The sequence below is a fragment of the Zingiber officinale genome, chromosome 8A (genome assembly GCF_018446385.1).
Source record: "Zingiber officinale cultivar Zhangliang chromosome 8A, Zo_v1.1, whole genome shotgun sequence".
Taxonomy (NCBI): domain Eukaryota; kingdom Viridiplantae; phylum Streptophyta; class Magnoliopsida; order Zingiberales; family Zingiberaceae; genus Zingiber; species Zingiber officinale.
Window position 1 is genome coordinate 109,830,197 of NC_056000.1, and position 26,128 is coordinate 109,856,324.

At 37.1% G+C, this 26,128-nt stretch overlaps 2 protein-coding genes across 5 annotated transcripts; both read left to right on the forward strand.

The window, feature by feature from the left end:
• The first annotated feature begins 3,014 nt into the window (after positions 1–3,014).
• Positions 3,015–8,315, forward strand: LOC122009937 (pentatricopeptide repeat-containing protein At4g01570). Of its 2 annotated transcripts, none has more exons than XM_042566256.1 (4): positions 3,015–6,681; positions 6,758–6,966; positions 7,787–7,840; positions 7,928–8,315. In XM_042566256.1, the coding sequence occupies exon 1, from the start codon at positions 3,054–3,056 to the stop codon at positions 5,424–5,426; it is 2,373 nt and encodes a 790-aa protein (XP_042422190.1). In that variant the 5' UTR covers positions 3,015–3,053; the 3' UTR covers positions 5,427–6,681; positions 6,758–6,966; positions 7,787–7,840; positions 7,928–8,315. The 2 variants fall into 2 exon arrangements, with proteins under 2 accessions (XP_042422190.1, XP_042422189.1); XM_042566255.1 differs by having other exon boundaries at positions 7,939–8,314.
• Positions 8,316–14,216: 5,901 nt separating this feature from the next.
• LOC122009939 (gamma-soluble NSF attachment protein-like) lies at positions 14,217–25,798 on the forward strand. Of its 3 annotated transcripts, XR_006119713.1 has the most exons (10): positions 14,217–14,351; positions 20,257–20,324; positions 20,400–20,484; positions 20,582–20,740; positions 20,809–20,946; positions 22,778–22,856; positions 24,452–24,531; positions 24,927–24,990; positions 25,091–25,220; positions 25,461–25,510. XR_006119713.1 is itself a non-coding variant. In XM_042566257.1 (9 exons), the coding sequence occupies exons 1-9, from the start codon at positions 14,305–14,307 to the stop codon at positions 25,563–25,565; spliced, it is 891 nt and encodes a 296-aa protein (XP_042422191.1). In that variant the 5' UTR covers positions 14,217–14,304; the 3' UTR covers positions 25,566–25,798. The 3 variants fall into 3 exon arrangements, 1 of the variants encoding a protein (XP_042422191.1); XR_006119712.1 differs by having other exon boundaries at positions 24,927–25,220; XM_042566257.1 differs by lacking the exon at positions 24,927–24,990 and having other exon boundaries at positions 25,461–25,798.
• The last annotated feature ends 330 nt before the right edge of the window (positions 25,799–26,128 follow it).

Sequence of the window (26,128 nt, forward strand, 5' to 3'; positions counted from 1 at the left end):
TCTCTATTGATATAAGACTTTTTAGATAGAATCAAAAAATAAAACTATGAGGGCTTAGCCCAAAGTAGAAAATATTATATCATTGTGGAGATATCTTAATTATTTTGATCTTAACAATTGGTATCAGTGGGAGCTCCCATGTCTGGATCAAGATGACCAAACACCGATAGAGAAGTCCTTATTGTGGCTAGGCAAGGAAGTCCTAATAGACTGGTTGGACTGAACACCAGGTAGAGAGCGGTCGAATTGTAAGGGAAAGATATTGGATAGGCTTGAGAGAGCGATTCTTCATTTGAGGGGGAATTATTAGGCTGCAATTGTTGCAAACAAAGTCAAACATGGAAAGGATTATAAACTTATAAGGGAAAGATATCGGATAGTCTTAAGAGAGCGGTCCTTCTTTTGAGGGGGGTTATTGGGTTACAATTGTTGCAAATAAAGTCTCACATAGAAAGGATCATGGACTTATAAGGGAAAGATATCAGATAGTCTTAAGAGAGCGGTTACGTTCTTCGTTTGAGGGGAGATTGTTGGATTGTAAATAAAGTCTCATATGGGAAGGATCATGAATTTATAAGGGAAAGATATCTTTATCAGTATGAGATTTTTTTAAGGAAATAATGAGAATTATTTGGAATTAAAAAATATTTCATACTGAAGATATCTTAGGGGGTGTATTCAATGTTGGACTTTGAATGAATTTTGTAGATTTTAAAAATGTAGGTGCATTCAATCTAGACTTTTATAAACTCTATAGAAATCCAATGGTATCCAAATTGAATTTTTATAGTTTTAAAAAGTCATGTGGTATTCAAACTCGACTTTTTAAAACTCTATGAAAATCTTTTGGTATCCAAAATTTTAATAGATTTTCATGGATTTTTTTAGAATTTCTTAAATATAAATTTTAACCAATGAGAGCTCTCCAAAATACTTGGTACAAGTTGAAATATAAAATAAAAAAATCTTCTCCTCACCCTTATATTTCTATAGACTTCAAATCATTTTAATTTTTTATGAATAAGTCCTTTCTCTTTCCACTCCTCGATTTTGATTATTTCTTTGAGCCTTGTTCAGAGTCTACCAATACAATAGTACACAGTCCAACTTGACACATTCAACAAAGAATCTTTACCACCTTGATCAAATTTAACACTGTTCTCGATGTTATTTCTTCACTATCTTGATCACATCGGCGGTCTACTATAGAGAATAAGAGATTACTTGGAATGTTACCCTCTATTGCAAAACTAACTATACATGTTTTTTTTTTTTTTACTTTATTACTATTTTTTTAATTTTACACTTTTCTCTATTTTTTTTAAGTTTACGTTTTTTTTTTTTTGAAATATATGTTTTTTTAGTTTAGGTTTTTCTAAGTTTTTACTTAACGTTTTTTTAGTTTATGATTTTTTAACTTTTACATTTTTTTCTTTACGTTTTTTTTAATTTAAGTTTTCTTTAAAAGTTTATGTTTTTCTTTACATTTTTTTTTTAGTTTACGATTTTTTTAATTTACCGTTTTTCTAGTTTATGTTTTTTTAGTTTACCCTTTTTTAATTTTTCTTTAATTTTTTTTAAAGTTTACGGTCTTTTTTAAAATAAAAAATTTTATTTTAAAAAGTTTGGCTTTATCGAATTGCATAATTTTTTTTTTTTTTTTGTAAAAAGCGTCGTTCTGATGAATTTTTAGTTGAACTAGATAATGAAATTTCATCATCCTTACAAGAAGAAGTTTATGGTGGCATTGCTTTGATCAATTATCTGATACTCAAGAACAACAACGAGCAAATGTTAATACATGGAGAGATACAATAACGAATCGAATGTGGAGCGATGTTTATCATACTGGCAATAACGAAACGAATTTTTCTTTCTCATAAATTCACAAATTTCTATAAAAAAGTTTATAAATATCGGTAAAAGTCTTGCAAAAAAGTCTATAGAATTCCATAGAATTTTTTTCATAACTACGCGAGATTTTATACAAGTCAATAAAAATCAATCAACTTCACAAAAGTCTATTATTAAAAAAAAAGTCAATGAAAATTATTCAGATTACACCCCCTTAATTTTTTTAGTTCTAATAATTAATATGTCACTCTGTTCGTTGTTCTTCTAATATGTAACAGAGGAGCAAACTCATAGCTAGTCAGAAGCCACTGAATTTTCATTACTAACATACCATTTGGACTCAATTCCCTCTTCGAGTAATTTATCGCTTGAACTGCCAAAAGAGAGTCTATATAGATGCAAATATTACGAATGCTCAGTAGCGCACCTAGATCAATTCTATATCGAATTGCCAACAACTCAACCCCCTTCGCCAATCTCGGACATTGAATAACCTTAGCCTTAACGCCCAGAATCCAACCGTACACATCTGCAGCGATCACTCCAACACTAAATTTGTCCCTCTCCTCGTCATAGCCTGCATCCACATTCAACTGCACCTAGTCAACATTTGGCATCCTCCAAATCTAGTCAGACAATACCAAAGGTCCTACAGTAACAATCTCTCTCGTCCCGCCTCACGAAAAATTTCCAACATCAATATTGCCCAATCCATCCTAACCTCTCTTAGGCTACATTCCGATCTATGTGTCCATTTACATAACTCAACTCGTACAGCCTATCTCAGTATTACAAACTCCTCAAAAGTCTTCTTTAACACCATTTTAATCTGAAAAAAATCCACAGTCCAGGAAATGATCATTCGAACATTTCTCATAATGTCCCTATGTTTCATTAACATTAAAATTCCCTTAATTTATTTTTTTTATTTTCAAATTCCATAATTTTAATTATAAAATGGAAATATTGGGAGATTTAACTTTATTAAAATATTAAGGGTATTTTAAAAATCTATTAAATTTAATGGCATTTGACAATTCCCTTTTTTATTAGGGTGGTTTATTTGATTTCATATTGGTTAGGTCTTATTATTATCTCAGTCATCGTCTTGGTTAGGTCTTTTTAGTATCATCATATTCGTCGTCATAATTTTAAAACTTGAACCGGAAATCAAATTTGGCTCCTCCCTTTCTTCTTCGATGCGCCATGGCTCGGCGGCCCGAGCCACCTTTTCCAACCAAGCCGCGTCGCCGCCGGCTTCCGACCTCGCCCACCTCCTTCTGGCTGCCGCCCTCTCCAGTTCCTTCTCACAATCGCCCGCTGCCACCCCGAGGGTCGACGGTCCCCTCCCCGAAGCAGCCGCTCTCCACGTCCTCCGCCGTCCCTCCCTCCCCGCCTCTGCCAAGCTTTCCTTCTTTCGATGGGCCATCTCCTCCGCCGGCTACACCCCCTCCCGTTCGGCATTCTCCGTCCTCCTCCGCTCTCTCTCCCACTCCCGACCGCCTCTCCTCGACCCGCTCCGTCCACTCCTCCGGCAGGCCCTCTCTTGCTCCCCCATCGCCGTCGATCCCCACACTTTCCGTTCCGTCCTCGATGCCTTCCTCCGCTGCGGCCGCTTCGATTCGGCTATTTACGCCCTCGCGGATGCCGAGGAGCTAGTTGGCCCCAGCGCAGCCGCCGTGCTTCTCACTCCCAGCACATACACCTCCATCGTTCTCGCACTGCTTCAGAAGTCGCAGCTCTCGCTCGCCCTTTCCCTGCTTCGCAAGATCCTCCGCGCATCCATCGTACCCGACGCCCTGCCCTGCAATCAGTTACTGGTCGCGCTGAGGAAGGCCGATAGGAGGGACGATTTCCGCTCACTGTTTGACGAATTGTGCCAAAAGGGTTTTCTTTTTGATATTTGGACCTATAATATTTGCATCCATGCCTTTGGATCCTGGGGCGATTTGAATCTTGCTCTTGGCCTCTTCAAGGAGTTGAAGACGAAGGAACCCCAAGTGCTTCCCGATCTCTGTACCTACAATTCAATCTTAGGATCCCTCTGTTATGTGGGGAAGATTACTGATGCATTGATCGTCTACCAGGAGATGAAGGAAGGTGGTCTTGGACCTGATAAGTTCACTTACCTCACACTGATCAATGGTTGCTGCAAAACCTACCGTCTCGATGAAGCTTGCCGAGTGTTCAATGAAATGGAGTACAATAATGTGCGTGCTGACACTGCCCTCTACAACACCCTTCTAGATGGTCTTCTGAAGGTCCGAAAGCTAAATGAGGCATGCCAATTGTTTGAGAAAATGGTCTCTGAGGGGATCCGGGCCTCATGCTATTCCTACAACATTTTGATTGATGGATTGTTTAAAAACGGAAGACAAGCTGCTGGCTTCACTCTGTTCATTGAATTGAAGAAAAAAGGTCAATTTGTGGATGCCATCACATACAGCATTGTTGTTCAACACCTGTGTAAGGAAGGCAAGGTGGAAGAAGCACTTGAATTGGTGAAGGAGATGGAAGAAAGAGGGTTGATGGTCGATCTGGTTACAATTACATCTCTACTTATTGCTTTGCACAAATATGGGACATGGGACTCGCCAGAACAACTTACGAAGTATGTGAGGGACAGTGCTGTGTTGCCAAGTGTTCTCAGGTGGAAGGCTAGCATGGACTCCCTGATGAAAGGACCACAGGACAAGAGCAAGGACTACACCTCAATGTTTCCCGTTGTTGCCAACCTTAGTGATATTATGAATTGGATCAACTCAGCACCTAGCATGAACACCGATGCTGCCACTTGCGATACCGAGTCAAAAGATGAGTGGTCTTTGACACTCTACCTGGATAAACTTGCTGACAGATCTCATTCTTTTGAGAATACTTCTCAGAAATTAACTGACTTTAGAGGACTGAGAGTAGAAGAGAATCGAATTGATTCTTTTGATATTGATATGGTTAATACATATATGCCAATATTTTTAGCAAAAGGTAAGCTAAGCTTTGCTTGTAAGTTGTTTGAAATCTTTGCCTCGCTGGGAACGCAACCTGTGAGCTATACCTACAATTCTTTGTTGACTTCATTCATCAAGAAGGGATATTTGACTGAAGCATGGAAAATTCTTCAGGAGATGGGAGACAAATTATGTCCTGCTGACATTGCAACCTATAATCTAATAATCCAAGGATTGGGGAAGATAGGAAAGGCAGAGCTTGCAAGTGCAGTTCTTGATCAGCTGTTGAAGAAAGGTGGGTATCTCGACATTGTGATGTACAATACTTTCATTCATGCATTGGGAAAGGCCAAAAGACTAGATGAGGCCAATCAACTTTTCAAGCAAATGATTACTAGTGGTATCAATCCAGATGTTGTGACCTTTAATACCTTAATAGAGGTGCATGCTAAGGCTGGCAAAGTGAAGGAAGCCTATAACTTTTTGAGGAAAATGTTGGCTGCAGGATGCTCCCCAAACCACGTGACTGATACAATCTTGGATTTTCTTGAGAAGGAGATTGACAGGTTGAGATATCAAAAGGCTTCATTCAAGCGCGACAAGGAAGAGGCTGATGGTGATTGAAAAAGGAAAAATCTGTGTTTGCTTCTTAACACGAGAATTTGGAAATCACTGTGTGAGATTTGATTCCTTGGTAATGATAAATATAAATAGGAATCACCAGATAGCCTCAGGGTTAAACTAGAAGTTTTCAGGAGACATGCCTCTGAAAAAGTTTCCTGATAAAACTATTTAACACTTCCTTACTTCTAAACATCCTGTATGCCAGTATATTGCAACAAAAACTTTTCTATGACAGAACACCCAAGGAAGATGTGTGGATGCTGTCTCTGAATTTCATGTAGCAGATATCGTGAAATACAAGAAATTGCATGCACATGCAGCAATTGCATGATGCATTTTGGAAAGTTTCGAGCCTAAGTTTCAGAATCAATGGGATTTTTGGCAACCACTCAACCATGTACTAGGAAGATGGCTCTTCAGTGTGGTGACAAAGTTGGTTTTCAGAGATTGGAAGGGAAAATTGGCAGACTCCTTTGTGTACTGTGGAAATACGAACCTTAGTGACTGCAGTATCCAAATGCATCAATAATTGTTCCTGTACAACTTGTGCTTTTGCTGAAGTGACTCAGGAGAACTGAACCATTAGACATTGCTTGGTTTGGATGGGGTAATTGATGGATACTGAGATGAGGTGGAGGACAAGACCTCTATTTGCGACTCATGAACTCAAATTTGGGTAAACTGAGAGAGTCATGTGCACTATTGTTGTAGATGATGTAGAGCATCAAAACAACTTTAGGAAATAGAACTTTCAAATGAAACAAATGGTTGGTTTCACCTAGCAAACTACTGTGAGAAGTATACTTTTGTACACATTTGACCTGCAAAATGATGACAAGTTAGTTCCTTGTAATATAATGATCATCAGGACCACCTTTTAGAACAAAAACTTCTTAGAAATTTATATCTGTGGTCCTTTGGCAATCAGGTACATCAGGCAGAAAAAGTAAAATAAGGAAAAGAATAATCATAGTAATCTTTTGTTTGGTCTTTACATCATATTGTGGAAATCCTCTGAGCAAATAAAAGGTATACATCATTTGAAATTGAGCATACATGTTTTGAAGTTAGATCTGCTATGGAAAGTGATTTAATTAACTCAGCTTCCTACAAGGCATATGTTTGGGTATAAATTCCAATTTCATTGCCTCTAATGAAAGTTTCGAAGGAGAGCCTGATGAAGGCCCAAAATTTCTACTGATTAATTTTGTTGCCATACTTCTTCCCACACAATTTATCATTCCAACAAGCTGGGGTAAGGAGGTTTTTGGCATAGTTTACACTTGCTACCCATCTATTCCTCAACAAATGATGCTGTTTTTTTTCCCTAGCTCCACCATGTGACTTGGAGGAGAAGGTGACCTTGGAAAGGCAAAGCTGATCTCTTGAATTTGCAAGCAGGAGTATATCTGAAATTGTTACTGCACTCCCCCAATTGCAAGGAACACCTCCCGATCTCTGAGAGAAGGTGACTAGCGCCTTAACTGCTGTTTGCAGTCCTGCATTCCCTCCAAATAGAGGCTTGCTGCACTATCTGCAGGTGTGCATCTTGGTTACCACTGTATGTGCGTTTGAAATTTTGCACAAGATCTACTATTTGGAGCCTGTCTTTGAATTCAGATTTGAGGTTGAGGCATAGTATTTAACCATTTCATTCGAGTTTGGAGGGTGTCACAATCTTTATAGTTACCATATGTAATTTCTGGTCTCCCTTTATCAACCCTTCTCAAGACATCATTGTTATCCTATTAGCTGCAATATTTTGTAAACATAATGGTTAATGTAATTACTATATTCTTAGAGACCTAACATCACCTATAGAAAATGTGGTTTCTAGATTTGTGCTAATAAACGGTTGAAATTTAAACTGTTTTAAGTTATAAAAGTCATTGTAACATTTTGATATTATGATCTGTGAGTTCCTATAAATACTTCTTTGTATGATGTAGAAATGTCATAGGGTGAGGTTTGCTATTGTGGACAAGCATAAATGACCATCTATATTTGTACATACTATTGGTCAACTAGATCAAACCATTCAGTTAGTAATGTGATCACCTTTTTCAGTGTCTGGGTAGTAGTTGGTACATGCTAGTCATTGGGTATATGCCAATCTTTGCCCAACTGCTACATAATTATCTTTCCACTAGGACTGAGTTGAGCAGTATGGGTTTTAAACATGATTTAACCTCTAACTATATTTAAAATTAACTAGTTTCTGAATTTCTAATTTGTTTCTTTGCTATATAATATTTGTTCTGTATAGAGTGATATAGTAGTTTTTCATCAACTTGATCCTATTTGCAGCAAATTCTATATTCTTTAACTATAATTACATTTTGATAATTTCTTCTTTTCAGTCGGCTTCATTTGGATGTACTGATCGTATGAGAATAACCTGCATAGAGAGAAAGGTGCATTTTCTTCTGATAATAGCATATTTTTTCTTTGTTTTCTTAGATTGCTGATGTGCACATGTGTATGTAACTGATCAAGACTAGACTTTCGATAGGTATTTCAGAACGAATAGCCAGTTTCTGGCCAAGTGTCTAATTTGTCCTGCTACCTCTGAAGGCCCATCATCCTCTACTGAGCTTGAGGTTAACAATATAGAGCTTGAGAAGTTTGACTTGGACAATCAAGTACGCTCCTCAAAAAACAGTTTGCCTGCTTTTTCTGGGAGGCATGATGGAAAACCTTGGTTTATATCATTCCATGGCTACCATTACCAAATAAATGAGGTTGAATCTATTTCAATGAAGGAAAGATCTATTCTTTGGTTTGCTGCACCAACTGTTTTGGTAGCCTTCTTGGTTTTCCCCTTGTTTACTTGTGAAAGATTCTTTATATGTTTTTTAAGTCATAGATTTTATGAAATTAACAGATATACTATCTTGTATAATTGTGATATTAAATCATAGATTTTATGAAATTTTATATTTATCTTCTGGGATTTCGATTAGTTACAATTTTTTCCCCCATAAAACAATCATTTTTTAGTTAATATTTTTTAAAACTACTTTACTGCCAAAAAAAAAAAAACTATTTATTCCAACTTTTACCCTTCTCCGTCCCTCTTCCCTTTTCTTTGTTCCCTCATTCCTGTTCTCGTGAAGTTATGTAGGTACATGGTGGCAAAAAAGACGAATATGTTCGTCCCCAGTGCTCTCGTTAATCCGTCTTAGCACCAACACGAAAGAAGTAAATTATAAATAGTTACTAGTCTTTGGAATAGTGATTAACACATAGAGGTACAGACAACTTGAGAGAGAGAGAGATAGAGACAGAGAGTAGATATAAAATTAGCAAAAACACAAAAGAAAAGAAGGGAAAACAAATAGTTAATGTTGCCTCCGATATTTTATAAAGTTGACCTATTTCAATCTGGATCAGTTGAGCCAACTTGGGATCAGAATAGTTGGTCTGAGATACACTGAGAAATCAGTCACTCCTCTTAAGGTATGTCAATGGATCTTCAGAAAAGGAAGCATAAGGTGGAGATCGACAGAACTTGAGATGGGTTTTTGTTTGTCATAGGTAAGATGTGTTGGGAGGTTTAGCGAGAACTTTTGTCAAGACGGGGGCAATGCTTGGGTGGAGTCGAATGAAGGTTTAACTAAAGAGTCAGACATGCAACTCAATGGGTATACAAGTTTGCATGTCTCAGATCTCTCGAGAGGCTTGCCAAAGTTTATAGGCTGACTTTAATTACTGTAAACACATTTATATATATACTGGACTATGATTTATATCTTACTAATTAGGCATTATATGTTATAATTATTAGCTTAATAGTTAAATCCTTGGAAAGAGGATTTCAAATAGGTTCACGGTGTTTTCTGATTTCAAAGACTTTACTAAAGATTTTTCTTCGTGTATATATTATTTTGATGAAGAGGAAAATTTTATTTCAGCTTGGAAAATGATGTTGACCAAGTATATACTTGAAGACAATGATTGATTGAGATGTTTATTTCGCATAAAAGAAAAATGAATTTTAGTATATGGACGACAAATGTTCCTCTTCGTCAAAATCATATATACATGAAGAAAAATCTTTAGTAAACTCTTTGAAATAAAAAAAAACTTCACTCAAATGTATTGCGGCATTTTGATAAATCTGTCAAATACACAAACGATGATGTGTTTTAGCCTTTTAGGCCATCTAGAAGCTAAAAACTTTACCATTGCTGCATCTTGATCTATAAGAATAGTTATTGATTTTTTCTCACACATAACTTTGGTAAATGTATCAAACAACCACTCAAACGCAGGGTCGTCTCAAGATTCCCTGAGGTCCTAGACAAAAATAAATTAAAAAAAATCCTTTAATATATTTTAAAAAAAAATTCTCAAGTTTTTTTCATTTGAATTTGGGATTGACAATGATCGATTTAAAAAAAAATTGATTTATTTTTTAAAAAATAAAATATTATTTTTATATAAAATTTAGTTTTCTCGCTAATATTTAGATATTTTTTTAACACTGTTAAATTATTTAATCTTTTTGAGACATTGGACATAAATAAAATTTTATTAATTTTAATTTTGATTTTTTTTAATGAAGCATTTTACTTTACGTTGTATGGATAAAAAAAATCTCTGATTCATGTTATTATCGAGGAAAAAAAAGAAAGAGTAAGAAAGAAATATTATCAACGAGGGAGGAAAAGAGCGTTCTCTGAGAGTATCATCGGCGAGAGAGCATAAACGTACAAAAAAATTATTGATGAGAAAAGAAAAAAGATATCGGCGAGAGAATATAAACATATAAAATTATTGAGGAGAAAAGGAATAAACACGAAGCATTGGTGAAAGAACAATTAGGGTTTTTTTTTAGAGATATTGAGAAGGAAAGAGTTTATTAATTTTATAAGATATATAATTAAATAGAATAAAATCTTGGCTATGTACAATTATGAGGAAATAAGATAAAATAAAATAAAATCTTGGCTAATTGTAATTGAGGAAATAAGAATACGTGTAATGTGTAAATAGGAATAATGAATTAATTAATAAGATGACATTAATGGGTTAACATGATATTTATTAATGTGTATGATATCATTAATTAATATTAATGACTCAATTTAATTTTTTTTAATGTCTCTACTTAATTATTTAATCAATGATCCCCAATAATATTGGGGCTCTAGGCATAGACCTTAATGGCTTATGCCTTGAGCCTGACCTGCTCAAACGTCAAAGATGTTTCATCATATAATAAATCTGCTCCAAAAATTATGGATTGCTTATGATGATTAACACCTACAAACAACACAATTGGACGACTTTCATTATTCTTCCTGTAGGTTGTGTCAAATCAAACAACATCTCCAAAATTTTCATAATCAACTCTCATCTTAGCATCACACTAAAAAATATTAGTTATCGAATCATCTTCATCAACTTGAATAGCGTAAAAAAAGTTGGGATCATCGAACTACATTTTTTGTAAAAAATTTCAATACACCTTCTGTGTCACCAACTCTCATATTTCTTGTTCTTTTGGATCACAAGTAGTTTTTGTAATCTTCAGGAATAAGACCTAATTCTCTCTCCCACCTATTTGTCTCACCATAAGATCATGAGATGTTTTTGGAGGGGATTCCCACGTAACTTCCCATCTCAATCTGTATCGCCGCAGAAGAAGATATATTTCTATAACATCGGTAGATGTGAGTTTTATTTGGACTTGAAATATAATGATTATGCTCTTTAACAAATTGCTCCACAGTCAAGTTTCCATTTTTTCGACAACTAACCTTCATTTTAGTCTCACAACCAAATTTTGTTTCAGGACGACTTGATTTCACATAAACATCTTGTTTGTCTTTTCCCCTTTTACCTTGCGCTTTACAACAAAAAATTCTGTCAACTAATTTACCCAATTTATCATTGTGGCTTTTGCTCCTTATACCAAATCCAACTTGTTTAACATATTTAAAATAAAATTCATAGGCTTCCTCTTTTGTCTTAAATTCCATATCCATTTTTGGTATCAATTCTTCTATGATAGATGGGTCAGAACTCATCAATAACATGGTAGAGTCCATACCCTCATCAATAACATCAAACTCATCATCTCAACGGTCTTTGTTTGCATAAAAACTCAACCTACGACAATTCGTAGATTCAACCAATGACAACTCCATGATAATTACAATTAGGCCTAAAAAAACAACCAAGAAATATATATTCATAAGATTAGGTGCAAAAAGAACTTATGTAGTATAATGAAAATGAATTGGAGCAACCCCCGGGGCTATGGTGCAGCGGCAAGGCATCCAGGTTGTCACCCAGGCACCCGCAGTTCGAGCCCCAACTATGGCGAATTTGTTTAAATTTTTCCTCCAAATGGGGCACACAACTAAAGGATGCTGGGCTCCTGGGCTGTTCGCAGCGAACGCTTCCCGATTTACCTTGGTGACCGGTGGAAAACTTTCATGGGGCTGAGCCGGTCATCCTAGGCTCGACATTACTCAGTTTGGTTAAAGAAAACATGCTTTAGATCATTGAGGAGTTCAATTTGAGGCATAGCCCCACTCTATTAATCCTTCTAAGTTCTAACTCATTCTAATCAAACTTCTAAAAGTCTACCCTAAAATAATCTCATATCTATTGGTTGTTGAAGAAAGAAATTAGGGCGCAATCACAACCTAGACAAGCATTTCAACTTATATAGGGTCAACATTTCATGCATATGCATTTAAGTAAAATACAATTTCACTTGAAAGGAGGGTATAAACTATAAAATTTGAACGGAAGGTAAAGAGGAAAATAGAAGGATAATTGACACCAAATGTCTTGTTAGAAACACCAATTTATGACTTAATTAAAGTTATAATAACTTGAACATTGATGTTGAGAATTAGGAATATCTTGGGTCACTAATATTTCAGGGCAAAAAGAATGGAGCTACGACAATGGTGGAGGACCACGATGGAGATACAGACTTGCTGGAGTTGACAAAGGGAGGGTAAGGCGGAGTTGTTGGAGTCGACAAAGGGAGGGGAAGCCGAACCTGCTGGAGTCGACCAAGGGAGGGGAAGTCGGACCTGCTGGAGTTGGAGGGGAAGTTAGAGCTGTTGGAGTCGACGAAGCGAGGGGAAGCTGGAGCTGCTGGAGTCGACGAAGGGAGGGGAAGTCGGAGCTGCTAGAGTCGACAAAGGGAGGGGACGGAGCTGCAATGATTCATTCGGTGGCGGACCACGTCGAAGATGGTGGAGTGGACGGAGATGACAGAGGACCACGTTGGAGATGGCGGAGATGTCACAGATGGCGGAGGAATCCGACCTTGATGGTTGTTGGAGTCGTCGATGCCAAAGGTTTTTTAGGGTACAGAACACAATAAAAGCACGAGGTTGACGGTGGATTTTGGGAGGGTAAAGTAGAGTCACGAGCTTTGCACGTTTTTGACACTGTTTAATTTTTTAGCATTTAGCAAGTGGGACACCGAGATAGAGAATTCTCGGGACATAGGATCCAACCTCCGAGCAATATGCTTCTTGTAAAAAAACACCTGTGTGGTCATTCCTATTATCTTCCAAGTGAGTATATAGCCACAGGTGGTTTTTTCTGTTTCAATTTCCTTATCTACTAATGGCACTGTCTGTTTTCGTTGTGACATAGTTAACTTTTTTTCGTGATTTCAGAGTTAACTGTTATACTAAAAAAGGTAAGCTTTAGCCCAAATTAATCTTCTTTCTTTATAGACCGCAAAAGTTGTATTTGTGTAAAAAATAATAATTAATTTTGAACCAATTAATCTTAGAGGTGATCTATCATCAAGGTAAATCGAAAAATACTCGTAAAGATCATCTAAACAACCAAAAAGTACTCGTAAAGATCATCTAAACAACCAGCATTCTTAAATTTACAACTAGTATTCTTAAATTTATTATTCTAGTAGAGGAATATTTTTGTACTATGTTATAATTGATATTCGAATCTTAGATATCCAATTAACTTGAATTTAGTTTGAAGGAACATATGATACCATTCAAGCATATGTCATGTTTTACTTATTGTTGCATTAAGCTGTACTAAAAAAATAATATATTATAAATTATGATTTTTTTCATCTACTATTAAAATAAATTGCAAAGTATAAATGGATTTTGATAGACAATCTAATATTAAAAGTTAATGTGTAGTGAGATTTAAACCTGGTTGCCTATAGCCCCAGGAGTAAATTGTGATCTCCCTTGCCACAATTATTGTGTGTTTTAATCGACGATACTATTTGACTTTTTTTTTAATATATAATTAGTCATCGCACACATGTTGTATATGTACATGAATACACTATAACGAGTCCCCTCGGGGCGGTGCAATGATTAAAACATGGAGTATTGCCACATGAAGTTTTGAAGTCGAAACTCGTCATGATCGAGCATAACCTCCCTTATATCTTGACCATTTGCGCTAATGGCTAGTAGCCACCCGTGATTTACCTCCTCCGTGTTGACCTAAGGACGGGTTGATGGAGACGCTGGGGGCGAGTGAATCGCCTTTTGTCACATGAATACACTATAACGAATTGTTTTCTAATGTGCGTATTTAAAAAAGTTTTTTCATTCTCGATATTGTCAATTCTAAGATGTGAGACTAGAGAGTATATATTTTTTATATAAGTCTTAAATTTATTTTGATATAAAAAAAATATTAACATAATTTAATTTTAGTCTTCACCAAAAATTAATTATTGAAAAATCAGACTTTTTTAATAAAATAAAAAGATAATTTCATAATCTTTGCAGTGGATCGGGTACGGTTCTTGGGCCAAACGGCCCGGATTTAACGTGTTCAAAACGATTTCGCGTTTCTCCTCTACTTTGCATAAACGAGAAAGGGGAGCGGCGAAGAAGAGGCAGCGATGGCGACTCAAGATCCCGACAAGCTTATGGCCAAAGCAGACAATTTGTAATTACGTTTCCTTTTCTTCGTTACTCACCCCTTCTCTTCCTTCGGATCTCTCTTCGTTTCATTCTCTCTCGCTTTCTACACTTGACCTTTTTCCATAGTTGCAGCGATTTCATTTTGATTAGCTCCTTGATATAGATTCTTCTTTTCCTGTAAGTGTTGTTCTGTGTTAGAAAAAAATATATATTTTTGGATCCATTCATCACAGATACCAGGATAGTCTCTTTGTAAATGTTTGTACAATTTTATTTAGTCGACTTTGCGTGGATTTGATTGATGGATACTACTGATAATCATTGACATGGATGCATCTCAGATGAGCAATGAACTGTATTTTAGCAAGTCCAGTATTTGGATGTGCTAGAATAAATACTGTCATCTTCCAGAGTTCCTGTTGTTCGTCAATCTTGGAAAAGGCAATATTTCGTTATTAACTGCTTGTTAAAAAGAAATTGTTCTCTTATCGTCTGTAAAACCCAATATCAAGTATTCAAGTGCATTTAGAGCAGAAGATAGTGATAATGTGGGTCATTTTTTTCATTTTTGGTTACGTTAGACACTACTCTTTTGTGTTTCCCTAAAACTGTTGGATTATTAGTTCAGTAAAATGAAAGATGTAGCAGGCGAAGTGAAGATTTCAATATGCTAGTTCATGCTTTCGGAGTAGATCAGATGAATGAAGCCATTTGGTTAAATAAGAGTTGTAAATTCCTGATCTTTTTATATAGAATACCTCAGGAATGTGCCCACTAGGAATGTAAGAGGTTGAATTTAAGGAACTGTGATGCTCTTACATTGGAGGTTCTACTTGGAGAAAGAATTTTACTTGGAGTTGTTACCTCCGTGAGTCTTACCTGAAGTTGCTCTTACCTCAGAGAGTTTCGTCTTACCCCATAAGGACTTAGTAGATAGATAGAAAGAATGTGTCTTACGCTGGGATGTCTCACCTTGTGGAGCCTCACCTAAAATGGCCTTGCCTCATAACGGTCTTATCTCGGAAGGTTTTATCAAAAGACTTTTACCTTAGAGAGAGAGAGTTTTATCTAAAGATTTTTCCTTAGGGAGAACTAAACTCGGAGATCTTACCTTGGGGAAAGATTCTGTTGGAAAAGCGAATGAAAAATAAACTCCAATGTGATTGAGGAATTAGTCTCACATTGGAAGAAAACAACAGAGAAAATTGGCTCCAATATGAATTAGAGTTTAGTCCTACACTGGGAGTTTTAGGGCAACATAATTGGTTTGTATTAAATTACAACATGTGAATATGGATGAGACTCTCTCTTGCGCATGCGCCCACAGGGTGTATATGCAAATTCAGGGCCAGATTATACTAAATCCAATTGACTCGTGTGCGAGCATGGCCTGTGCGCGTCGAATGTCGGATCGGTTAAATAAAAAATGGCCCTAGTAGCCCAACTAATGTTTTGCCACTCGGACAATTTTTCTTGCATGTCTCAAGTATGAAACAGATACTTTAATGCCCGACTTGGAATGGTCAGACGAACACATTAATGGCCGACTTGGAACGATCAGATGGACACATTAATGACCGTCCTGGAATGGCCAAACGACCACATTAATGGTCGACTTGTTATGGCCTGACCATTAATCGCCAATTGTTGGTGTTTCGAGCCAGCCGATAAAGGCAGTGAATGGCCGAATAAAACGTAAGATTAATAGCTGCCGAGATACCAAACCTATAAAAGGAGGCTCCTTCCTTGGGCAAAAAAGAAGAGAAAGTAACTTCTCCCCCATGTCCTCCACCTTTGCTCTTCCTTTGTCTTCCTGGTGATATTGTCCAGTTTGCCAAATTGTAGTCAGTGTTGATTGCTAACATGGTTGAGTTGTTGTATCCTAAGGAACATACATCCATTTGAACCTCTAAGCACCGCCAAAGAGGAGATGAATATATTTTAAGGAAACTGTGTTTAATACAGTACAACACCTTGCTTGGCCTCTCTACCCAACAACATCTTGTCCGGCAACTCCTTGCACAGCAACATCCTTGCCCAGCAACACCCTTTACAGGAGCCTGTTCGGCCTCCTTCCTTGGTAGTCTTGCCTAAAGACGGCAATGGGGCGGGTTTAAATTCGGTCAAACGGGTTATGGGGCGGGTTACGGGTTTCAATGAACTCACCCTATATATAATAATAATAATAATAATAACCTATTATTGAATTGTATTTTTTTTTAAGCTTAGCGGGGTCGGGGCGGGGTGGGTTGAAAAACTAGGCGGGGCGGGTCTGGGTTTTGGTCCATTTTTTTCTGGCGGAGTGAGTTCTAGGATTGACCAAACCCGGCCTGAACCCGCCCCGTTGCCATCCCTAGTCTTGCCTCCCTATTTGGCAGTCTTGCCCCCTTGCTTGATAGCCTTGCCTCCTTGCCCAGTGGCCTTACTTCTTGCCCGATAGCCTTGCCTTCCTACTAGGCATTCCTTACACGACCTCCCGTCTCGGCAGCTAGACATCCTTGCCCCAACTTCCTGTCTCGGCAACTAGAGTCATTAATTTAGGTCGGGGCTCGTCAGATTGGTCTGCCCTACCAAACGATTTAAGCAAGTTGCATTAAAATTTTATCAACCAATTTAAAAGTAGGCCTAAACGGGCTTAGCCCACGCAGGTTGCAGGTCTAGGCGGGTTGGTTTGTGGCGGGCTCGGATTGGCTCACAAGTTGAGAAGGAAAAAAAAAAATCCAAAATTGGATTATGGATTATAGATTTATGGTGATATATGTATTTTTGTAGTGAAAATTGTGAATTTTTTATGTTAGTTGCTTTGGCTAATATTTATAAGTGTGAATTCAAGAATTGGGAATTTTATTGGAGATTTTTCTAGAAATGTTTATTTATGAAATGATCAAATTTAATGAATTGTAGGGATTTTTCTTTCTTTTTTTTTTTTTTTTTTTTGATGGATTGGCCCGCCTAACCCACAACCCACCTTGGGTGAGGTTGGAGATTTTCTAGCTGGCTGCCCTGCCAAATGACGGGTTTTTGGCACTGGCTCGTCTGATAGCTCTATCGATAGCTTGGCCTCCCTGCCCGACCTCCTTGCAGGCTCGGTAGTTCGGCCTCCCTATTTGGTTGCTCGACCATCCCAGCTTACTCGGCCTTGCCAACTCGACCGTCACTGCTAGCTCGACAGCTTGGCCTCCTAACTCGACCTTCCCAAGCAACTCGGTCTTCCTAGGCAGTTCGGTCCCTGCCAGACTACTTGGCCTTCCTTGCTCGACCTCCTAAGTCAACAGCTCGACCTCCCTGCCTCCCTGTTAGGCAACTCGACGTCCCTACCTCCCTGTTAGGCAACTTGGCGTCCCGACTTGACCTTCCCGGCTTGGCCTTCCCAACTCCACATCTCAAACACTTCTCAACATATCAGATAAGTTTAAAGTTTTAATTCAATAATTTTCATTTATCTCCAACAGCAATCTTAAAGTAGAGATTGTCCAACAATCTTAAAATAGAGCCTAGAGCCCAGAGGAGGAACCTCAAATCTTCTGAAGGGGCAGTCATGAGATTGTTGTTTGTATATCTTCCAATAGTTTCTTAGTTAGTACTCTTATCTTCAAAGCATAGTTATAAAAACTGAACATTAATTGAAAATCAAATTGGTTGGGTCACTTATTCAATGGTCTAAACGATGGGTCAATTGTCATAGAAAAAAAAGTGATTACACTCACCTAGGCACCCCTCACAGCCCATCCCCAGGTTTTATGAAGGGAGGTAAATCATGGGGTCAACTTATAGCCGATCGTCAAATTGGCCAAGGAGTGTTTGGTGGGGGGGGGTTCCTCGAGGGCATGTGTCCATCAGAAATTGATCTCTTGCCCCATTATAACAAGTCTATCACCCTCTAGCCAACTGGGCATCCCGTGGGGACAAACGATGGGTCAATTGATCGAACTGCATGTGGATATGTATATAGCTAAAAAAATGCAACAAAAAAAAGTTCTAGCACATATGGAATAATTGTTGATATAAAAATTAGAATAATCACTATGTAGTTATAGCTTACATGGAGGATTTTTTAAATATCTTTTAATTAGGATAATAAAAAATATTAAAAAGATATTTTCTTATACTAAATTTAATTATTTGAAATTGTAGATGAATATTTTTGACATTTTAAGCCATATAATAAGTTTACTTTGCTTTCATGAAATTGGTTGCTTCAACCAACGTTTACCTTTTTCTTGCACCAACAATCCACAAGCTAACCGAACCTAGAGAAGTATCAGGTTCTTTCCGGCAGAACAGGTGGTCCGGTTTTAATAACTATGAAGAAGAGAATTTTTCCTAGGGCTTTTACCTTGGAAGGTCTTAATGAGATGTTTGTACCTAGATAAGAGCTCTTACATTGAAGAAGGGAGTCTTTGCCAGATCTCTTACCTTGGAAGGACTTACTTTAGGGAGAGCGTTAATTGGGGTCTTACATTAGAAGCAAGTATGAATGCTTCAAAAGGTCTTCTTAGGACTTTCCTACCTGAGAGACTGTCTTACCTAGAACTCTTCGGAGGGGGAGAATCTTACCTAAAAATGTAGATCCGCTACATTAACGTCTCCGGTCCCACAGATATGGAGGGAGGTACATGCAGGTACATAGGCGTCAGGCGCATGGTGGGATAAACCCGAGGTCGTCAGTTCCTGAGAATCGACCCCTAGCCATTACGTCAGAGATGTCATGCGTCCACCATCTATGCTACGCCCTGGGGGCTAAGGGGAGAATCTTACCTAAAGCTCTTACCTTGCATGTAGAAAGTCTTACCTGGACCATTAAAGTCTTACTTTGGAGGGAGATCTTCTACTTAGCTGTTACCACCAAATGAGTGAGTCTTACTTGAATTGAAGCTCTTACGTTGAAAGGACTTACCTTTGAAAGAGTGTTTTATCTGGAGCATTAATACTGGAAGGTCTTCCTGGGAGGCTCTTACATTAAAGAAAGAGTCTTAACCTAGAGTTATTATCTCAAAAGGAGAGTCTTATTTGAATCTATTAGTGAGAAACTCTAAACTTAGTTAGACCTTCTCCACCCCATTGCTCTTTCCTCCCCCTTCCAAGGTATAAAGATGGATTTATATAGAGGCTAATATTAGAACCATCTACTTTTGTAGGATGCAGGATGGTATGACATATATGTTGTAACATTTGACACTGGCTTCTTGTATTGTTCTGAAATGCTCAGATCTTTGAGTTGGTTTATGAACCACATCTCTATTAGTACCTAATGTGCAGTAATGGTACAAACAAGACAACCAATACAACACTCCTTAATATCTTAGAGAGAAAATTATATGAAAATGATTTTAGCTATCTGCTTGAGTTGAAGTTGATCCACATACAAATTATTATTTCAGATTTTAATATAGATTGTAGCAAAAGGTGATCACGCAGACACCCCTCCCGTCCCAGGTTATGTGAAGGGAGGTAAATCACTAGGTCAGCTTATAATCAACTGCCAAGTGACTAGAGGGTGGGAGGAGTTTTTTTCCTCTAAGGGCATGCGTTTGTCGGAAATTGACCCTTTGCCCCATTGTAGCAAAACTGAGATTTTAATATAGGTGATGATGTAGTAGGGGATTAAGTCCAATGTTGTAGGAGGATCCATATAACTAACCTGGCTTGGTTGTTGTTGTTGGATAAGGTTCATTCCATTGCTGTACTAACATTTTGTCCTAGTCTATCTAGTGTTTATTAAATTATGAAAGCGCTCAAATATATCATATACTCATCTCATTATAGAAATGGTTTTTGTTAAGTCCATAGCAGTCTTCATCAACCTTCCAATAAAAATGCCTAGCAGTCCTTTTGTGTCTTTGTAGTTTGTACAATCTTATTATTGAAGAAGACCAAAGAATTGTTTGGACTTTGTATAAACATTCCTCAATGGGTTTCTTTTATTGCAGAACTAAACTCAGTTTTACAAGATGGAATGCAGACTGGAGGAATGCTACTGTGTTGTATGAGCAAGCTGGTTGGTTAATATTACTTGGGCTTCTTTTCTTGTAATAATCTTTGGCTTGTTTATTAGTTCTTCAATCTTTTGAAGCTGTTGGCTACAGATTCAAGAAAGAAAATGAGAAAGCAAAAGAAGCTTTTGAGAAGGCTTCCAAGGGACAAGAAATGATTTCCTCGTATTGTTGTTTGCTTTCTCATTTGCTAAAATCGGTATTTTTAAATTGTATTTTTCAATAAAGATGGAGAGAACTGTAATCTTGACAAGCTTTACAGGCCTTGGGATGCTGCCAAACATATGGAGTCTGCTGCTGCTCTAGCAAAAGAGCTTGGTCACTGGAACGAAGTTTCAGACTTTTATAGAAAAGCATCTGAATTATACAGAGAATGTGGAAGATCACAGCCTGCATCGGATGCTCTAGGAAAGGGTGCTAGGTAAGGGTACTTGGTGTGAACAATTTCATTTGTTGAATAGCACTTTTCACATTTTGGCTTTCCTGCAGTGCTTTGGAAGATACAAACCCTGATGAAGCTGTTCAGTTGTATATTGAAGCTTGTGAAATTCTAGAGGAAGATGGGAAAGAACAAATGGCCTTCGATTTATATCGTGCGGTGACAAGCATTAATGTTAAACTCGAGAGGTGAGAAGCTTCACATCATTCATCCCTCGAGTTATATTGCAATATATCTCAATTTATATTTATGTTCACAATTAGATCCTTCCTATTTTCATGTGTTAAGCTACTCATGTATTTGTCATATGAAGTAACACTTATTAATTATTTACTTTTTTAAGAAAAAAAAATAAATCCTACCTCTAATAGGGAAGCTAAGAAGTTTTGCAGACTATATATTTTAGCCAAGGTTTTTGTAGATTTTATTGAGGCTTAACAGATGAGTGAGACAACCATCAAACTTAAATGTTATTGTTGATATCCATTTACTTACTGAGTTATCCTCTCCATGGAGTTTCAGACTCTAATTGCATGTATGGTTACCAAATTATGGATATTATAACCTTGTAACTCCATGGAGTTTCTTGTCCTATGAAGTACCACTCATTAATTACTCACTTATTTTAAAAAACGTCCTACCTCTAATAGGAAACTTATGAAGTTTTGAAGACTGTACATATTTTAGCAAATGTTTTTGTTGGTTTTATGAAGGCTTAACTAATGAGCGAAACAACCATCAAACCCACATGTTCTTGTTGATATCCATTTACTTACTGAGTTATCCTCTCCATGGAGTTTCAGAACCTTAACACATGCATGGTTACCAAATTATGGATATTATAACCTTGTAATTCCATGGGTTGCTGAAAGTTATTGCTTTCAAATCATAAAAAATGTCTAGTTATGAAACAGCTCAATTCTAAGCACATATTTTACTTAATTCTGTTGTGTTACTCATATTGAGATGGTCTTACTAATGTAGGTCGGAATCATATTGGATCAAATTTTCACTGGTAGTGAACCTACCCAACCCACTTTAACTGGTTTTGAGATCCCATCAATTTATCAATGCCTGTCAGGCAGCGAAGTTAATAAGTTAATATTTGAGTTGGTTTTGGGTGGAGGGCCTGTAGCATAAGTGAAGTTTACAGGTCCTGATCATTATCTTTTCTACTCTGGCTACTGATGACCTTTTATCAGAGTTTTTGGCAAAATAATAACACATGAATCAAATCTGAGTTGAATTCCATGTTTGGGTGCACGGTGTGGTCTAGATAGAAATGTGGGGCTGCCAACTTGTTGACATTCCTTGTTACTGGGTCAGTAATTTTACACAAGAGGAGCATTATCTTTTGATTCTTTGCTTTTGTATATTGTTAAGCTTATTGATTTTTAACTGAGTTGTTGCTTGTTTTACTCCCTGAGCATGACACAAGTTGATGACCAACTCCTTTCATCAAGTGAATTGCAATATATTTCTTAATATTCTCATGTCAATGATGAACTCAAGTTGTTAACTGTCAGTTTTAAATTTATAGTTTAACATCCTCCAATGTCAAGTCAGATAAGGTTGGACCACAGATCCGATTTCATACAAATGAAAAGATAAAGAGCCAAGGTATTTCTGCTGCCATGATGGGCAGTTAAAGCACACATTAAAGAACAATGACAGGGGAGCAAGCCTAGATTTGAACTCATACGCTGAGTACTGATAAATTGACAAGTTTATAAAACCAAGAATTACCTAAGTGTGAACTTACATTTCTTGTCTGTCTGTGTCTGTCTGCTATATTTATGGTTTAACAGTCTGTTATCTTGTTTCAATTAAGAGCTTTTGTTGAGGATTCTATTATCTAAATGGATGCATAATCCACCACAAATACCATCCGAAGCATGAACTGTAGTTTTGTTGATTTTTTTTTTGTAGTTCTGCTTGAGCAAAATTTGCATACAATCTGTGTAGGAATTTCCAAAATTAGATACCAGAACTTCTTTGATTCATAACCATCTTTGGTAGATATACTGATGCTGCAACGTTTCTCTTACGATGGGGTGTAGCAGCTGATAAATGCAATGCTGTTAACAGTCAATGCAAGGTTTCATTCTCAGCTTTTATTTGGTTGCAAATCCTTTATTATATTCAGTTTCTGTATACCAAATGATTCGGTCAATTAATTTTCACCAGTTTCTAACTGCCTAATTTATTGTACAACTACATATGACATCTAGTTGTATTCATAAACGATGAAGGTTCCTGATCAGCTCAGGCAAATGTTTGTGATACTAAAATTTTCTAGGGTAAAAACTTTTAAATGATACCAAGTTTTAGTCATTTTGAATTTTTGATGTCAAGCTTGAACTAGTTAATTACTTTTGTTTTCTGATTTCAGTTTAATGATTAATTTTACATATGAGTGCATCTGTTTTTGGCTTCTATTTTTCATCACTTGGAATTTGCAACCTGCTATAGCAAAATGTCAATAGGAAGTGAATCTTTAGGAACATGATACCATGATGACCTTAATTAGTGGTGTTAGTCTCAACTATTTGAGGCAAGCTACATGGAACATATCCCTAAATTGAATTCTCCATTGAACATGTTACTCTAATTATGAAGTCCTAGCGACTCTTGACTTTTTTTTTTTTAATTTGGGTTTGGACTGATATACTCTTATTTAACATCAAAATAATTGACTAGAAATGTAATGTCAAATGAAAAGTTAATATGGAAAATTGAAAGGAACTGAATAAATGAACACCCTAATTTTCTGATAATTGGAAGGAACTAGAAACATGAATACCTCTAATAGCACACAAACTTCCAAAAGGTTGCAATTTTCAGTCTAAAAGACTTGGATTTTGAAATTAGTGTTCTAGTGGCAACTTTAGGCAATTCAACACACAAGCTATCAGACACTGGAATTTAGGGGAAGATGGAGAGGAAATGCTTCTAATTAAGGTTTAAAATACCATTTTGGTGTCAATTCTGGTGGCTAGCTAGAAAGTGGAAATGCTTGGAGCTGACCACTGTACTGTGTTGGTACAAGTTAACTTCATCCTGCACCTGGTTGAAGGAGCGGGAGAGGAAAAGGAAGAAGAGGACGTCAACAAGAAAAAGCGCTCCCTATCATCTTCTATTGCTTTGGCCGAGGTTTCCAACTATTTATCTGTGAATTATCCCTGCACAACTTACTCAGCCATTGAGCTGACAAGTCATAGCTTCCTCAATGCTCTTTAGCCATGATCCCTGCCTATGGACACTCTCGAACCCACTGTTGACAATGTATTGAGATGAAGCTGGCATTTATCACTTCTCCGTCTCACCCAGATGAAATAGAACAATGTTCAATCCATGCTTCTAAGGTAGCTTAAGAGAAATGGCAAAGTGGTAAAATTGACTTTCTAAAGCAATGGGGTTATTTTGTTAGGCTACAATCAACCTAGAGTTGACAAGTGTGTTCAGCTAGAATCTGCTATATTAAGGCAACACTAAGCCGAATTCATTGTGGCGGCTTGTATGGACTTCTTTTTTTATCCCTTGAGCTCTATATGGAGCTCAACTCATTGTTCATTCACATCTCTGTTTATTGTGTTTCCTTGGTCCAAATCTATACAGCATCAATTTTTTTTCTTCTTTGTTGTTTGTTTTCGTTATCATATTTATATGACCCAAGTGTTTTCTTTTGTTTAGGCTTACCTGAGTGCGATCATCGTTTACCTCTATATGCATGATTTCCAGCAAGCTCAGAAATGCTACAATGATTGCTCTCAGTGAGTTCCCTGATTATGTTCGGGCCATGAAATTATATATATATATATATATATATATAGAGAGAGAGAGAGAGAGAGAGAGAGGGTTGTTATGTTGGGTGACGTGCGTGGACGCGTCTCACAGAGGAGGCGCCGCTGATCATTGGCGGTGAGGAGGCGCCGCTGATCATTGGAGGTGCCTCCGCACGTGAGAGGCGCCCACGTGCTTCGCTCAACATAAAAAAGCATCCCTCAAAATGAATCGGGGCGCCTAGGAGTGACTCCAAGCGCTCGAACCTGTGAGGGTCGCCTCACCGAACGGGTGTGCAGAGTAACGAACGGCCATATATATATATATATATATATATATATATATATATATATATAACTAATTCTGTTCTGATATCTTTTTTCAGAGTTGGTTCATTTTTAAGTAGTGACCAAGGTCGTTGCACAAGCAAGTTGTTGTCTGCATATGAAGAAAGTGACGTTGAAGAGATTAAGCGCCTTGCTCAATCAAGTCCAATTACATATATATATATATATATATAACTAATTCTGTTCTGATATCTTTTTTCAGAGTTGGTTCATTTTTAAGTAGTGACCAAGGTCGTTGCACAAGCAAGTTGTTGTCTGCATATGAAGAAAGTGACGTTGAAGAGATTAAGCGCCTTGCTCAATCAAGTCCAATTACACATCTTGATCATGTGGTAATTTTTCCCTCTATTCGGCCACACTCGGAATATGTGTGGTTTTAGATCACTATATTTTATCCAATCATCATGTAAGATCATCAAGTGAATGCTTTTGAAATTTCATATGGAGGATTTTGTAATCTGCAATTCTGAAACGTCTTTGGATCTTTGCTACGTCTCTTTGCATAATATTCGGAGACAGCCTGTTTTAAATTTTCTACGCAGATTTCATTTTTCTATTGAACTGGTGTGCAGATCATCAGGATTGCGAGGAAATTGCCTACTGGGGATCTGAAAGAGCTCAAGAAAGAAGAGGATAAAGCAGAAGAGCAAACTTTGGATGAAAATGATCTCACATGAAGTTGCAACTGAGTCAATGGGAATTCATTCTGGAGTGCATGATGTCCTATTGACAGTGATGTCATAAGGCTTATACACAATCTCAAACCACATTTGATGTGTTCTTGTTTCTCCGATTCATCTTTGGTGGCTGTATATTTCCATTAGATTGCATATTCGAGCCTGTCTCATGATGACTTCAGATGATGTTGGTGATAGAGAGATTAATGAATAACACATGGTTTTTCTTTTAAGATTTGGTGAAGCACATGATTTTTTTGTGTTGATGAAGCATGCCACATCCTGTAGCATCCTCAAGCTCTGATGGTCCGTTTTCTGCATATGATTTTGTCGCAGCTATTGATGTATAAATAATGTTGGTTTATTGCGGTTGATCCAAATTAATCAGAGTATAAACAATGCAATATTGCATTTTTTTTTACAATACATTTCTGAAATAGTGATCTATTTAAATATATTTTTTCTATTTTTGAATTACGTTGGATAATTTGAGTTCACCTACTGTTTTGTTGTTGTGACATAACGATGCATAGAAGAGAACATGCTTCAGCAGTTAAACCTCC